Source organism: Dipodomys merriami, unplaced genomic scaffold (genome assembly GCF_024711535.1).
Source record: "Dipodomys merriami isolate MVZ:Mamm:240054 unplaced genomic scaffold, mDipMer1.0.p SCAF_9, whole genome shotgun sequence".
NCBI classification, from domain to species: domain Eukaryota; kingdom Metazoa; phylum Chordata; class Mammalia; order Rodentia; family Heteromyidae; genus Dipodomys; species Dipodomys merriami.
This window is the reverse complement of record NW_027206512.1, coordinates 37,367,452-37,383,157: the sequence shown is the minus strand read 5'-3', so window position 1 is coordinate 37,383,157 and position 15,706 is coordinate 37,367,452. Positions and strand designations below refer to the sequence as shown.

Below are 15,706 nucleotides of genomic sequence, written 5' to 3'. Positions count from 1 at the left end.
CCATATGAACTCTTCAAAATAAGAACTATTTGGATAATGTCTATAAAGTATTTCAAATTTCTTGGAGAGCTGAAAGCTCTAAGTCAAAATAGAATATGGATTTTTTTTCTGATACATACAATCTTTTATTTTAGCCTTGTAAGTGTGGCTGAAAACATGCATGTGGTATTTGGGTTTTTAAAGGTAAGAAAGAATTTAGGCATACATGGGGTCCTGAAGAAATCCTGTTAGTAACCATAATCATAAACATGTGGGAAGCAATTTGTATAGGCAGAATATTCATTAGTATGTAAAAGTAAAGTAAGGTTGCTAAGTATATTTATTTAAGCAATGTAACTATTCCTTATTCATTTACTATATTATGAAAGAAATATTTTTAACAGAGTAATGAACCATGTTAATTGTGAGTGTAAAGTGAGACACGAGAAATTGGCCAACCAATATACATCATCAGATTGGGAGAGCACTGGTGATTGACCCCAGGTTCTTCCTCTACTCATTAGACTTTTTTATATGATAATAAAACCTTTATAAACCATTGCTACTTTTGCTACAGGTTGGGGTATGCGAGAATCTCTCACGCTGAACTGAGTGATTCTGAAATTCAAATGGCCAAATTTAGGATTCCTGATGACCCCATTAATTACAGAGACAACCAGAAAGTGGTCATAGACCACAGAGAGGTTCCTAAGAAAATTCATTTCAATCCCAGGTATGTGTGTTCCTTTATTGTAGTATAAACCACCATGTCCTTTATAGAAACCTAAATATTGCTTCAAAAATAAGCTGAAGATTATAATACATTCTAGATATTTGTTCCTGGTAAGGGAACCTAAGGCAAAGATTTTAAATTTCTGCTTGGGTTGTAGTTATGGTCCCTCTTTTCTGAAATGGAGACACATGGAGCTCCTTGGGTAAAAAGGTGATGATGTCATCACCATCATCATCATCATCATCATTATCATCATCACCACCACCACCATCATCACCATCACTGCCATCACCAACTCCACCATGATGATAATAGTGAATAGTTAAGTGCCTTTCTGTTCCATATCCTCTTCCAGGTTCGTTGTATGCTATCTTAAACCCCCTCAATGAATTGCTAATCCTATTATCCACATTTTGTTAATAAGGAAGCTCAGATTAAGGAGTGTGAAGTTCACTGGGGATTTTGTGGCAGAACTGTTTCATCAGCATGATGGGGTTGCTGTTGAGTCTCAGCTCTGGCTCCACATTAGATCCACTTGGACAGCTTTTTGAAAATACTATTGCTTAGCTAGGTGCTGGTAGTTCACGCCTGTAATCCTAACTAATCAGGAGGTTGAGATCTGAGGATCAAGGTTCAACCCAGCTTAGGTAGGAATAAACTACCAATAAGATCAGAAGTAGAGCTGTGCCTCAAGTGGTAGAGTTCTAGCCTTGAGCAAAAGAAGCTCAGGGACTGTGCCTAGGCCCGGAGTTCAAGCCCAAGGGTCAGCACATGTGCGCGCGCGCACACACACACACACACACACACACACACACACACACACACACACACACACACACACACACACACACACACACACACACACACACACACACCATTGCTTGAACTGTATCCCAAACTGATTCATCAAGACCTCCTTTGGTGGAACCTGGGTTTGAGGGTTTTAAAATCTTTTTTGTGTTAGTTCATTTGCAGTTAGAATTGAGACTATGGAGTGTGGATAATTTGTTGCAGATATTCTACTGTGTAAAATAAAATGGGTTTTAATTTTGTTCAGATTTTAATAGAGGTTATTTATTTGTAGCAAAGCATGATTTGGGGTATGTATTCATTTCACTACCATGGTTGCATGATTAGAAGAATTCTACATAAAACAACATAAGGTTGGGTGCCGGTGTCTTAAGCTAGTAATCCTTGCTATAGGAAGATATAATCACTACTTGAATTCTTTAGCTTTTGTAAGGGTATTTTTGGGCATAATAATTGTCCAAATTATTGTTTCAGTGATGGAACAAATGCAAAAAAGTCTTGTTTCCCCATCTTAAAATTTTAGTTTGCTTTTACATATGCATGAATCATTTATTTTATAAGTGATTTTATAAGTTGATTACATCAATCTTGGTTTTATAATAGCTAAGTAAAACTACAACAAATTATGGCTGAACTTTTATACAGGAGGCTATCTATCTGAAATAGTTTTACATATCAATTATTTCTTTCTTAGGTTTGGATCATATAAAGAAGGACACAATTTTGAAAATAATCATCGCTTCCACATGAATACTCCCAAGTATTTTTTATGAGCTATTTAAAACAAGAAGTCATTGACTGTGAAACTATAAGAAAAAATACTGTAAGATCAAATGAAAAGATTAATTAAAGCGGGAAGATACAAACAACCTCAATTTTTAAAAAGCATAGAACTATGCAGTAAGAAACTTCAACAATTTATAAAATATATTGCCTAACAAAAGCATTTGCCCAAATCACTTTTCCTAACATTTTTTCTTTTTTCTTTTGGTGTGTGGGGGGGTCTGGTCGTAGGGCCCGAACTCTGGGCCTGGGCGCTGTCCCTCAGCTCTTCAGCTCAAGGCTAGTGCTCTACCACTTGAGCCACAGGGCCACTTCCAGCTTTTTTCTTTTTGCTTATGCGGTTCTGAGGAATCGAACCCAGGGCCTCATGCATGCAAGGCAAGCGCTCTACCACTGAACCCCCTTCCCAGCCCCTTTTCCTAAAATTTTTAAACAAAAAATAGAATGTGCAGTCATGTAAAAAGTTTACTATTAGATAATTTTTTTTTTTTCCATTGTTTTCCCCCTACCATCCCCTCCCTCCCTCCCTTCCCCAAGGTTCTTTTTTTTTTTTTTTTGATCGTGATTAAGTGATTACTTAATTTCCGGAAATTCACAGTATTGTGGAATAATGATGCTCATTTAAAGTCACAAGTTCATTCTAACTTTCCTGGAGCAAATTGTCTATCACAGTCTATAATATATAACGGTGCTCATATGTTATATACCATATATGTGATCAGCAGCATGGGGATATTTAGTAGTGGTTCAACCAGATGAGTGGGAGTTCTTTGTTTCTTAAGTCCTGTTAGTTTTGTCATATCACCTAACATTTTGGATTCATCATCCACTTATCAGGGAGACCATGTACTGTTTGTCTCTTCGTTCTTGGCTTACCTCGCTCAACATGATTCCTTCTAGCTAGATAATTTTTTAAATGACTTATCTTTTAAATTCTGTGAAACAGGAAATTGACCTATTGAGTAGCTGAAAGACTACTTCAAAAAAGAAAGCAGCCTTAAATCCTTGGGATAAAGCAGGCCAAAAATACTTACAGACCTAGTCTAATTGTTAGAAGAACAATATGTCTGTGTAGCTATTAGTGACTGCAAGCATTTGTAGCTGTATCATCCCCACCCTTCCCTGAGCTGTGAGACATTGTCTATCTTTTCTCCCATGCTTATATAATTCCATGGTTATACACGACACCTATGTGGATTCTACCAATCCCTAACCAGTGCTAAATGCTGCCTTTAGTGTGTGCTGCTGGTGAAGATTATCTTGAGTTCTGGGCAAATAAGGGGAAAAGTAACATTTATTCTACATTGATGGGTTGGGAACTTAGGAAATAAATGACTGTGATGAAGAAATAAATATGAGCTAACCATTTTGTTGGCCACTACTAATCAGTTCTTTGGAATCTTGTGTTTTAAATTGAGGCATTGCCCAACAAAACCAGGAGCATGTTTTAAGGCAGCTTTTCTGCACATTACAAATGAGCTTTTTGATAAGCACTTCCCAGTACAGGGCATATGCTTTATTGCTTAGATTTTGTCACAGGAAATCCTCAGGTTATCTCTAGCAGAAGGCACTGTGTCTTTACTAAGAAGCTCTGTTTCCATTTTTCTTTATCTCAAAATATTAAAAGGATATTCCTTTTTCTTCTACTAAAGCTATGGTGAAGAGTAACCTTGTCCTTTTTTTTTTCTTGTCATTGGGGATTGCAATTGCTAGAATACTCTTGAGGTTTAAATTTATGCTCAAAGCCTTTGCAAACACCCTCTCCCTGCTCTTTCAAAGAACTGGGCTTTGCTTTATTGGCTACATAGAAACCTGTCTCATTTTTTTCTCCCACAAAATACCCAAAGCATTGAAGAATACCTTGGAAATGGACATCATAGGTAAGCAGTGGAAAATGCCCCTCCAGCTGCTTCTGTACGTGCCCATGCTGAATAGCACATCTCTTATGCAGAGCTAGGACTTCAAAGTTACAACAAAATTAAAGTTCAATCAAAGCATCGTTCACTTAGAACATTTTGGCTTTGTGGTTATCAAGCAGCCTCTTACTTGCAGCAGCTTGAATTTCCATAAAAGGAACAACAGGAGTGCTACATTGCATTACTTGGCAGTGAAGGTAGCTGTTACTGTAAAGGGGAAGAAATGAATATAGAGGGAAGATTATAGGAGCAGAGTCAGCTTCAAATGAAAGGCAGAGTGTCTGAGCACTGTGGGAGGAGATCAGTGGGAAGGGGAGGTGTGCCCATGCTGTAGGTCCTCTTATTTCCCTTATTGTCAGTGTCTGAGGCCTGGGAATTTCTGTGGCTTGCCATTTGGCTTGCCCTACTTGTCAGGAAAACCGGTGTGCCTCAGAGAAGTGCTGTGGTTTCTCAAAGGGCAAAAGTAGGGCGGGGTCTCTGCTAGGTTTGCATAAAGGCAATTTTCTGGGGTACAGGAAAAATTATTTATTACAATTACTACTCTAGCTCATTGTATCTTAGTTTTGAATGTCAACTTTTGGATTGTGTTTATAGCAATGCTATTCAAAGGATATCCATCATATATGTATATATTGTATAGATAGATAAACATATAAGTATTAATAAGTAAAATATACACAGAGAGACATATACTATACTAATTAATACATATGCTTATGAGATACACCCAGAAGCTTTCACTTATGGATGGCCTAAACAAATATCTGAAGTGAAATCACAAATTCTCTTCCCTTATTTTGTCATTTTGCTAAGTAATCCTGGGTTAGCAGAGGGCATTTAGCTTCTTCGGTTTGCTTCCCCACTCTGGAGTTTGAGGGTAACGTAAGATGTCACCATCTCACAAGCTGTTGTGAGTTAAGTGAGTACCCAAAGCACATTGGGAGCCTTGAAGCAGAAACCTGTTCTTTTCCTGGCTAGTTGGGGAGCCCATAATATCAACAGTTTAAGTTTTTTACCCTGTTGGGGTAACTCCATTAGTTCTAAAACACATCAGCATGTTAGATGTATGGAAGCCATACATAAGGTCTCTTATAGTCTACCATACTTTGATATATTATACATTGAGAAGCCTTGACAGTAAGGGCAAATGGAGAGAGCAGTGAACAAAGTTGCTCTACATATATCCTTTCCAAAAAGTGCCTATAACTTTCCACTAAAATTCCAATCCACAAGAAATGGTAGCATTGAGTGCTGGTGACTTACAGCTGTAATCTTAGCTATGGAGGAAGCTAAGATCTGAAGATCATAGTTTGAAGTCAGTCCAGGCAGGTAAGTCCATGAGACTCTTACCTCCAGTTAACCACCAGAAAACCAGCAGTGGTGCTGTGGCTCAAAGTGGTAGAGTGGTAGACTTCAGTGAGAGCTCAGGGACAGTGTCCAGGCCCTGAGTTCAGGCCCCACAACCAACAACATCAACAACAAAGACAAATGAAGAAATACTAGCGATTCAAGATATTGTAGATGGAAACAGTTCGATATTACATTATTGCCAAGCACACTAGAAAAGTCACATGACTGATTATTCTGAGGGAGTAAGCATTGAAAGTTCTGACTTAGGCTGTACATGCTTCAGCCTAGCAGCTGAAGTGCATTCCTAAGTATTGGTAACAAGTGTTGGCCAAAGCTTTTTGCTAAGATCCTTTAGAAAGTGTTCTAACCTTTTGTGTATGAGAATCGCCTGGGGAGCCTGGGTAACTGGTACATTGCTGGGCTTTGCCCCTAGAGATTTTGATCCTATAGTTATGAAGTAAGGCAAGAAATGTGTTTGGTTCAGAAGCTTCCCTGGTGATGTGATTGCAAGGGGTTTGCGCAAAAGACTTTATGGTTTTTGAATCACAGATGTTTTTTGGAGCTGTTAAGTACTTTAGAGCTCATTTGGTGTAAGAGTTCTTCATCTTTTTTCTTCATAAGAGCCGAGATGATTGCCACAAAGATAAATGCATGACACTTTCTCATTAATATATTCTGATTTGCCAAAATCACAATGTTAGAGAGAATGAAAAATGCTACAGTTTGAACAGCAGCAATTCATTGCAGACGGAGGCATAGATTTTTCAGTGTATTTTACTCAGTGCTCTACTGTTGAACTTAATACTACCTCTTCAGAAAACTCTTCAGAATGCTAGGGAGAAAGAATAAGCAATAACACAGGGTGACCCTGAACTCAACTCATGTTTCTGGAATTGTTAATAATTTTGAACATGCTGTTAGCGATTGATTTCCTGGTGATACGAAACACAATTGGCACACGTCATTGTGTCAGAGCTAGTTGTCTCCTGGAATTTCTGTTCCTTTTCTTCCCTGGGTGAGAATCTTTAGATAGGAACACAGACACCCAGAGAAAATATAACTCCCGGCATCTCTTACAATAAGCATGACCATCGGACTAAGTTCTTACCAACAGGATAAAAGGAAACAGTGTGTGGGTTCCAGACAATGCCCATTTGGGTAAGGTCATTCACCATGATTATTCAGTTTCAATAGCTTTCGTTGTAGCTTTGTTCCCACCAACTGAAGCTCTACCCAAACTCAAGAGATTTGCTTTTCTCAGGAGATGAGAATACTATTTAAACTACAGATCCCAATGGAGTAGAATGGGACAAGAGGCACCATTATCAGGAAGAGCAATATGCCAGATCTTTGGAGGTTAATTCTCTTTGGTCACCAGGCTGTAGAGGGATAGAACAAAAGATCCTGACATACATACATACATATGACAAGACTAGTGTGAGCAGGGAATTAAAGCACACAGCTTTCAGGTTGAATGAAAAAAGGTGGAGAGGAGAAGATTTACCCACTGAGTAGGGTTTTGTAGTGCTAGGAAATTCAGCCACTGGCATAGAGAGCTAGACACCCTTCAGGGTGTCACATTGAGGAGGGGTTAGGTACTGATTTCAGGAAGTTATGGCCAGCAATATGCTTTGGGACTGACTCAGAGGGAGAGCAGTCAGGAGAGTTTTACTACTGGCTTAGTCACCTGGGCTGATGTATACAAACCATAGAAGGTTGGGCTTAAGCAACAGATAATTATTTCTTATGCTATTTGGTTCCTGGCTAGTAGAGAGCTGCTTTCTCATTATGACCTCAGTGATAAAGAGATGTAGTCTTTCTTCCTCTTCCTCTGGGGATATTAATGCCATCACCAGGTCCCCATCTTCATCACATTATCTAATTACTGCTCACAGGCCTTATCTTCTGATGCTATCATGGGGGACGGGAGGGCATATTTTGTCACAGTTTGTTTGGACTACCATAAGGAACTACCAGAAACTGGGTGGCTTATAAGCAGCACAAAGTATATACAGTTCACTGTCTGGAGGCCAGGAGTTCAAGATCCAGATCCCAGTAGACGAATCATCTGGAAAAGCAGGCTTCCTGGTACATATGTATTACCCTCTCTGTGTGTCCTCATGGGATTGAAAAAAATCAGAGGAGCTCTCAGGAATCCCTTTTATAAGGGAACTAATCTCATTCCTGAGAAGGGTGATACAGTCACCCACCAAATATGTCACCTCTTAGTGGCATTACATGGGGATGAGAATTTCCTCTTATGTATTTGGGAGGAGGAGGGTGGCTAGAAATGTTCAGTGTATAACAGCTCCATCCAGAACTTGAATCAGGGCAATGTGAGAAGGTATAAAATTCATAAAATAAGGGGAGAAAACTGAAAAAAAATGGATTACATTGCACAGGTGATGATTTCATTAGTGATCTGGAAGGTCGAACGAAGAGGCTTATCTAGAATGGAAACATTTAAAAAGAGTCCATGAGGGAGGGAAAATTAAGGCCCACAGCGGATATGTCCAGAAGTTTGTGCATTTGTGCAGAAACAAATTATAAGGAGAATGGAAGGAGGAGAGATAATAGAGATATGATGGAACATAACCTTCAAATCCTGAACAGGATGAAGGAAACTAATCTACATTAAGTGATACCTGGGGAGACATTTCAGAGGTCACAGGATCTAGAGAGATTTCATGTTACTTCAGATGATGGGGTTGGGAGTTATTGCTTTAGTACCTTAATTCCTGAAATAACTGCTCCTGTACTCTGCTGACAACATGTGGGACAAGTAGCCAAGAAATATGTCTTGGCTGATGTGCCTCAAGGGAAATATGATCCAAAAAATAATATGTTTAGATTCTAGACATAATATCACATATAATGGGATACAACATAATAGTGAGATAAACAATAATAACAATAATTCATGGGTGAGATAACTATATTATACTTATGCCTGCTGGTGAAGCCTCATAGAAAATGGACCCAAGAAACCTATTGCTATGCAAGCTGAGTTTATTGAAATCTGCTGAGAAGAATGACCTTGACCACACCTCAGTAGAGGCCCCAAGGAGGAAATGGGAGGAGGTTAGGGAAGGGCACTTATAGGGAGAGAAATATGTATTCTTGATGCCTGGGTACCAAACCCTAGTACAAAGGGAAACAATAACAGCAGTGTGAGACATCAACTAACCTAACATACACAACAGATCTCCTGCAGTTAAAAGTACACAGTCTGAAGTCAGGCACCAGTGGCTTACACCTGTAATCGGAGCTACTTAGGAGGCTGCAATCTGAGGATTGTGTTCAAAGCCAGACAGGGAAGGAAACGTTCCATGAAACTCTTATCTCTAACTACCAAAAGGCCAAAGAGGAGTCTCTGTAGCTGAAGTGGTAGAGTGCAAGCCTTGAGTGAAAAAGCTAAGGGATAGTGTCCAGGCACTGAGTTCAAGCCCCAGTATACACAAACTTTGCACCTCCCCCCTCCACTTCCACATCCACATCCACACCCACACCCACACACAACCACAGAAGGACAGTATCTGAAAACTTTCAGCATGTCCTTCTGACATTCTTACTGGAAGTTAATTGAAATGGCCAGGGTCACTGCTTTTTTTTTTTTTTTTTTTGTCGGTCATGGGGCTTGAACTCTGGGCCTCGACGCTGTCCCTCAGCTCTTCAGCTCAAGGCTAGACCTCTACCACTTGAGCCACAGTGCCACTTCTGGCTTTTTCTGCTTCTGTGGTGCTGGGGAATTGAACTCAGGGCCTCATGCATGCAAGGCAAGCATTCTACCATTGAGCCACCTTCCCAGCCCCAGGTCACTGCTTTTATTCACTGTGGTTCAGTGAAATGGTTTTTATCATGTTTATTAAAGCCAAGGAAAAAGTGCTGGTTGACTGCATTGTTTAAAGTTTCTGTTGCATTAACATTCAAATCTCAACTGCAATTGACAAGCACAGTGAGAAATGGAACGAAGCAGCCTACATAAGAACTGTCCATAGGGGTGACAAATCTCAACGTTGTCATTTGGACAGGTTCTATTCCTCTCTTCTTTGGCTCTGTTCTCACCTGGATGGACTGTATTCATAGGCAGTTCTACCTGAGTGCAAAATGGTCACAAAAATCTGTCTATTCTCACCACCCCAACTCCCTGACCTCACCTTGTCTTTCTTTCTTGAATTCCTTTGGCTTCAGCCACATTGACTTCCTTTCTGTTATTCACATATAACCTAAACTAATCTGCCACAGGGCATTTGTGATTGCTGTTCCCTTTGCCTTTCTGCTTAGAGCAATTGTTCCAGTTATTCACATGACTCATGGTTAAACTCTTCTGACACTCTAGTTACATAGGAAACAGTGAAGCCTTCCCAAACATGGTTTAAATTACAGCATTACGTCTCCCCGAAAAATCGCAAATCATGTTATCATTAGCCAGATCAATATAGAGAATATTATATATTATATATTTGCCTGCATACTTCCATTTGTTTCCCATAGTTTCCAGTACATTATAAGCTCCATGAAGAAAAGGCTTTTAAATAACTATATTGAAATACAATCTATATACCATATGATTTTTGTCTTAATGGAAAGTGTATGACTCAATACTTGTATGTGGGTTTGTAACTATTTCTTTTTTCCTAAACCTAACCCTACCTTAATGGGAATACAAATGATAGATAACCTTAGTCATAATTATAACTGAATCATAAAAATGAGTGCTCTATGCAGCGGATATCAGGAAAGCAACTCCTTTTGTAATAGCCCCACAAAATAAAATACCTAGGAGTAAACTTAACTAAAGAAGTGAAGGGCCTCTATGAAGAAAACTTTAAAAATCTGAAAAAGGAAATTAAAGCAGATCTAAGGAAGTGGAAAAACCTCCCATGATCCTGGATAGGGAGGATGAACATCATGAAAATGGCAAAGGCTATCTACAAATTCAATGCAATACCGGTTAATATCCCAGCCTCATTCTTCAATGAAATAGAAGAAACAATCCAAAAATTCATAAAAGACCCCAAATAGCAAAAATAATCCTTAGAGAAAGATCAGTGCTGGAAGAATAACTATACCAGACTTCAAACTCTACTGGAAAGCCATAGTAATCAAAACAGTTTGGTACTGGCACAAGAAGAGACCTGAAGACCAATGGAATAGAAATGAAGACCCAGAAATGAACCCACAGACCTATAGCCACCTAATCTTCGATAAGGAGGCAAAAAAATAGAATGGAAGAAAGATAGTCTCTTCAGTAAATGGTGCTGGAAAAACTGGTTAAACACTTGTAAAAACTAAAGCTAGATCCTTACATATCACCCTGTACCAGAATTAACTCCAAATGGATCAAAGACCTCGAAGTAAAAGCAGACGCCTTGAAAACATTATAAGAAGGAATAGGAGAAACTCTAGGGCTCCTTGGCATAGGCTGAAATTTTCTTAATAGAGATCCAGAAACTCAACAAATCAAGGAAAGTTGGACAAATGGGATTGCATGAAACTCCAGAGCTTCTGCATGGCAAAGGATATAGCTGGCAAGATCAATGGAAAGCCCACAGACTGGGAGAAGATTTTCACTAGCTATAAAACAGACAAGAGCCTCATATCTAAAATATACTTAGAACTCAAAAACTTAAGTCACCGAAAAAACAAATTCTCAAAGAAACAATCACCCCATTAATAAGTGGGCTAAAGACTTAAAGAGAGACTTCTCTGTAGAGGAAATAAGAATGGCCAATAGACACATGAAGAAATGCTCAACTTCTCTGGCCATAAAAGAAATGTAAATCAAAACAACATTGAGATACCACCTCACCCCAGTTAGAATGGCTATAATCAAGAACTCTAATAACAACAGATGCTGGAGGGGATGTGGCCAAAAAGGAACCCTAATGCATTGTTGGTGGGAGTGTAAACTTATTCAGCCACTCTGGAAAGCAGTATGGAGGGGCCTCAAAAAACTCCACATAGAGCTCCCCTATGACCCAGCAATCCCACTTTTGGGCATTTACCCAAATGATCACAAACAAGGCCATACTAAAGCTACCAGCACAGCTATGTTTATTGCAGCATTATTTAGCATAGCTAAGATATGGAACAAAACCAGATGCCCCTCAGTAGATGAATGGATCAAGAAAATGTGGTACATATATATGATGGAATTCTATGCCTCCATCAGGAAGAATGACATTGCCCCATTTGTTAGGAAATGGAAAGACTTGGAAAAAATCATATTAAGCGGTTACCCAGTCCCAAATAAATTTAGGTCCCATGGTTTCCCTTATTTGCAATAATTATCATCCATATAGGATAATCTTATCAGATGAGCTGAAAAGCTCAAAAACCATGTACAAATGACCATATAAATTGATGCTAAGTGAAATGAACCCCAAGATAGGGACACAAGAGGTCTATCTTTATTGTTACTGTTTTAAATGTCCCATGTGATTTTATTATTTTTTGTTGTTGTTTCCTTTGTGTGTTCATTCCCCTATGGCATATCCCCTGCTGTCACTGTACTCGATTTTGATACCCTGGATCTTGTATATACATATGTCTAATCTGGGGAGAGGAAGGAGAATAACAAAATGCTGAAACAAGGACACATTGCAACGAAGATACCTACTGGACAGTATATTGGAAATGAACTTTTTGACTTTGGGCAGCAAGAGAGGAGGGAGGAGAGGTATGAGAGAGGTGGGGAAGGAAGGGACAACAACAAGGAAGGGAAGGGGTAACAATGATCAGGAAGTAATGTACTCATTGCCTTCCTCATGTAACTGTAACCCCTCCGTATAACATCTTAACAATAAAATAAAATTTTAAAAATTAAAAAAATAAAATGAGTGCTCTATTTTACCCAAATTCTAACTTTGATTGTACTTGTAATTCTCAAATTGACTCAAAGTGACTTTCAGTTTCATCCTAAACTTTATAGCGTTTTCCTAACCCCCTACCAAACCTCACCTTGTAACCCTAATCCTAATTATACCCCATGCCGAATGGTAATAAAAATGTTCTAGTTTTCATTTATCCTAACTTCAATTCCACTAGTCCTTTGTAAAACAAATTGCAGTATTGCCCTTTACCTTAGCCTTTCTTACCCTACCCCTAGCCCTAACTGGAAAACTAACCCTTGCCCTAACCCCACTGATTACCCAATCCTAAAAGTAACACAAATACACTAGGTTTCATTCATACTAATTTGGACTGGGCTCATAACTTATTAAAATTCATTACAATTATACCCTAACCCTTACTTAACTGGATAACTAATGATAACCCTAACCCTAATTAATATCTAAAACCTAAAGCTAACAGAAATACACTATTTCACACCCATTCTAACCTTTACTTTACTTGTAATTCTAACATTAAGTTTTATGTTAACCCTAAACCTTAACTTTTCCTAACTCTAACCCTAACTCTGGCCAGAACCTTAATTCTGATCCCAATTCTTGTTATATTCCAATCCTAATAGTACCAAAATTCAATCTAGATTTCATTCAACAGAATGAATTCTACTCATCCACTATAAAATTAGTTTCAATTTTACCCTAAACCTTATCCATTTTCTGACTTGAGCCTTATGGGGAACCCTAAATGTCATTCTGACTTGAGCCTTATGGGGAACCCTAAATGTCATCCTGACTAATTAACTGAAAATCCTAATGGTATGAAAAATACTCTAGTTTACACTGATCCTAACTTTTACTGAACTCCTAGATGCTAAAAAAGAAGAAAAAAAGGTTTCAGTTTGATGCAAAAACTAAGCCATTTAAGAAGCTTTGCCCTAAATGGAACCCTAATCCAAACCCTAACCCCAACCATAGGTAACCTGAACCGTAATCAGAAGAAATAGACTTTATTTTCCTTTAATTGTTCCATTTATTGCAACTGTAATTCTTAATATATAAAGAAGTTTTACCCCAAACCTTAGACTTTAATAAACCTAACGCTAACTGGAAAACTCTTACCCTAAAGCTAGTGGTACCCTAATTTTAAATATGTGAATTTTCAGGCATCCTAACTCTAACTGGATTCATACTTTGTAAAATACCTTGTTTTACTCTAAAAGTTTCCTTTCTCCTAACCCTAATCTAAGTGGAAGACTAAGGGGAACTCTAGTCCTAATTCTACACTATTCCTAGAACACAAAGGCTCTATTCTATTGAAATTTTAATTTTCATGATGCTTTTAATTCTAAAGTTTACATTCAACCACTGTCTACTTTTTCCTTTTCTCAAACTAACCCTAATCCAGGTTACAACCCTAATTTTAATCCTAATCCTAATCGTTCCTCATACCCAATAGTAAGAAAAACATACTCTAATTTTCATTCATCTTGACTTTAATTCTACTTATCTTTAATAAACTAAGTAGTTGTTTTGCCCTAAATCTTACCTTTTCCAAATGTAACCTAACCCCAACTAGAAATATTACTCTTTCTCTAGTAATACTATACCCTAATCCTTTAACACAATTTCACTCATCTTAACTTTGATTTCGCTCATACTTCTTAAAATATGTTGCTGTTTTATCCCAACTCTTATCCTTTTCTTAATCATTATCCTTACCCTTATTGGATCATTAATGCTATCTCTGACCTTAAGTATACCTGAATCCTAAACTGAACAGAAATTTCTATTTTATATTCATTCTTTTATTCCACTTGTAATTCTAATCATATGTTTCTTTATATCCTTAAACCTTAACTTCTCCTAAACCTAATCCTAGCCCAGGACAGAACCCTAATTCTAACCCTAATCTGTATTAAACTCCAATACAAACAGTAAGAAAAACATATGCTTGTCCATCCCAAAACAAGTTGCAGTTTTGCCCTAATACTGCTCATATCCTGTCCTTAACCTTACCTTATAGGGAAACCTAAACTTACAGCTGATTCTGATGAACTCTAAATCCTGGTAGAGAGAAAAATAGTTAACACTAATTTTTACTGGACTAAGTTCAGTTTGACCTGAAAGCTAACCCATTTTTTAAATGTAATTCTAAATCTGAACTCTAATCCTAACCATAGTTAACCTGAATTGTAATTGTATGAAAAATAGTGTTTTCTTTCATTCTTACATTAATTGTACTGGAAATTCTTACTACATAATATAGTTTTATTCTAAACTTTACCTTCTCCTTACCCTAACCCTAACCCAAACTGGAAAAGTTACCCTTACCCTAACCCTAATGACATGCCAATTCTAAAACTAAGAAAAACATCTACGTTTTCATTCATCCTACCTTTGACTTGACTCAGACTTCTGAAAGTAAGTTGCAGTTATACCTTAAACATTTCCTTTTTCCTCACTCTAAATGGAACACTACTGGAAACCCGAGCCCTAATTATAACTGCATCTCCAAACTAAAATGAATGCTCCATTTTTCTGAAATTCTTTTACTCCATTTGTAATTCTAAAATTTACTTTCATTTTCACCCTAAACGTTTTCAGCCTTTCCCTTATTCCAAGCCCAATCTCATCAGCCCCTGGAAAGGCAGAAGACAGAGCAGGCCTCATGAAGAACTTATCAGGGTCTAGAGAGACATCAACACAAGGCCATTGCTTGGGTTGTTCCCTGTGTCTGGACACTTAAGTTTATCTCCTACTTATTACCCATGGGACTCCACTCAGCTCCTCGGAGTCTCCTCTCTCATCACCCAACTATACTTTGAATTTTAGCTTTCTATGCTAGACTTCAGGGTAACTTAGAGATCAGGGACTTATTTGTGAGAATAGTTCCAATGGGTGAGGAACAGAGCATCCCTTTCTCTGAGAAAACCTATCTTCACAAAAAGGCTCATGGTTTAGTAAACAGAGTCCAAACCCCCTTTTACCTTATGCTCCTTTGTGTCGTGCACAAAATAGACAACTAAACTCAGAAGCTAAACCAGAACCTCTAAAATGTGCTCTTGGAAAACTCACTTACCATTTCTTTGCATTGCTTGATTAAAAATGGCAGCTTTACTTTGCTTACATGATTTGAGGAATCTCTCCTTGCATACACGTAGCCTGAGGAAGACAGTAACCAGGCTGTATTGACTCAATATGGTATGCCTAGAGCTGAATGCAGTGTGTGGCACATCAAAGGCCTTTGATAAATAATGGTTGTTTCATGAATGGACAAGCAA

General features: G+C 38.2%; 1 protein-coding gene across 3 annotated transcripts in view; it reads left to right on the top strand.

Annotated features, from left to right (window-relative positions):
* Cwh43 (cell wall biogenesis 43 C-terminal homolog) overlaps positions 1 to 4,156 on the top strand; it is a 59,168-nt gene extending 55,012 nt beyond the window's left edge. For all 3 annotated transcript variants that reach the window (XM_070012447.1, XM_070012446.1, XM_070012449.1), the window contains exons 15-16: positions 557 to 712; positions 2,217 to 4,156. In XM_070012447.1, coding sequence (XP_069868548.1) covers positions 557 to 712; positions 2,217 to 2,295 — 235 coding nt within the window. In that variant the 3' untranslated portion in view covers positions 2,296 to 4,156. The remainder of the gene's footprint in view (positions 1 to 556; positions 713 to 2,216) is intronic.
* The last annotated feature ends 11,550 nt before the right edge of the window (positions 4,157 to 15,706 follow it).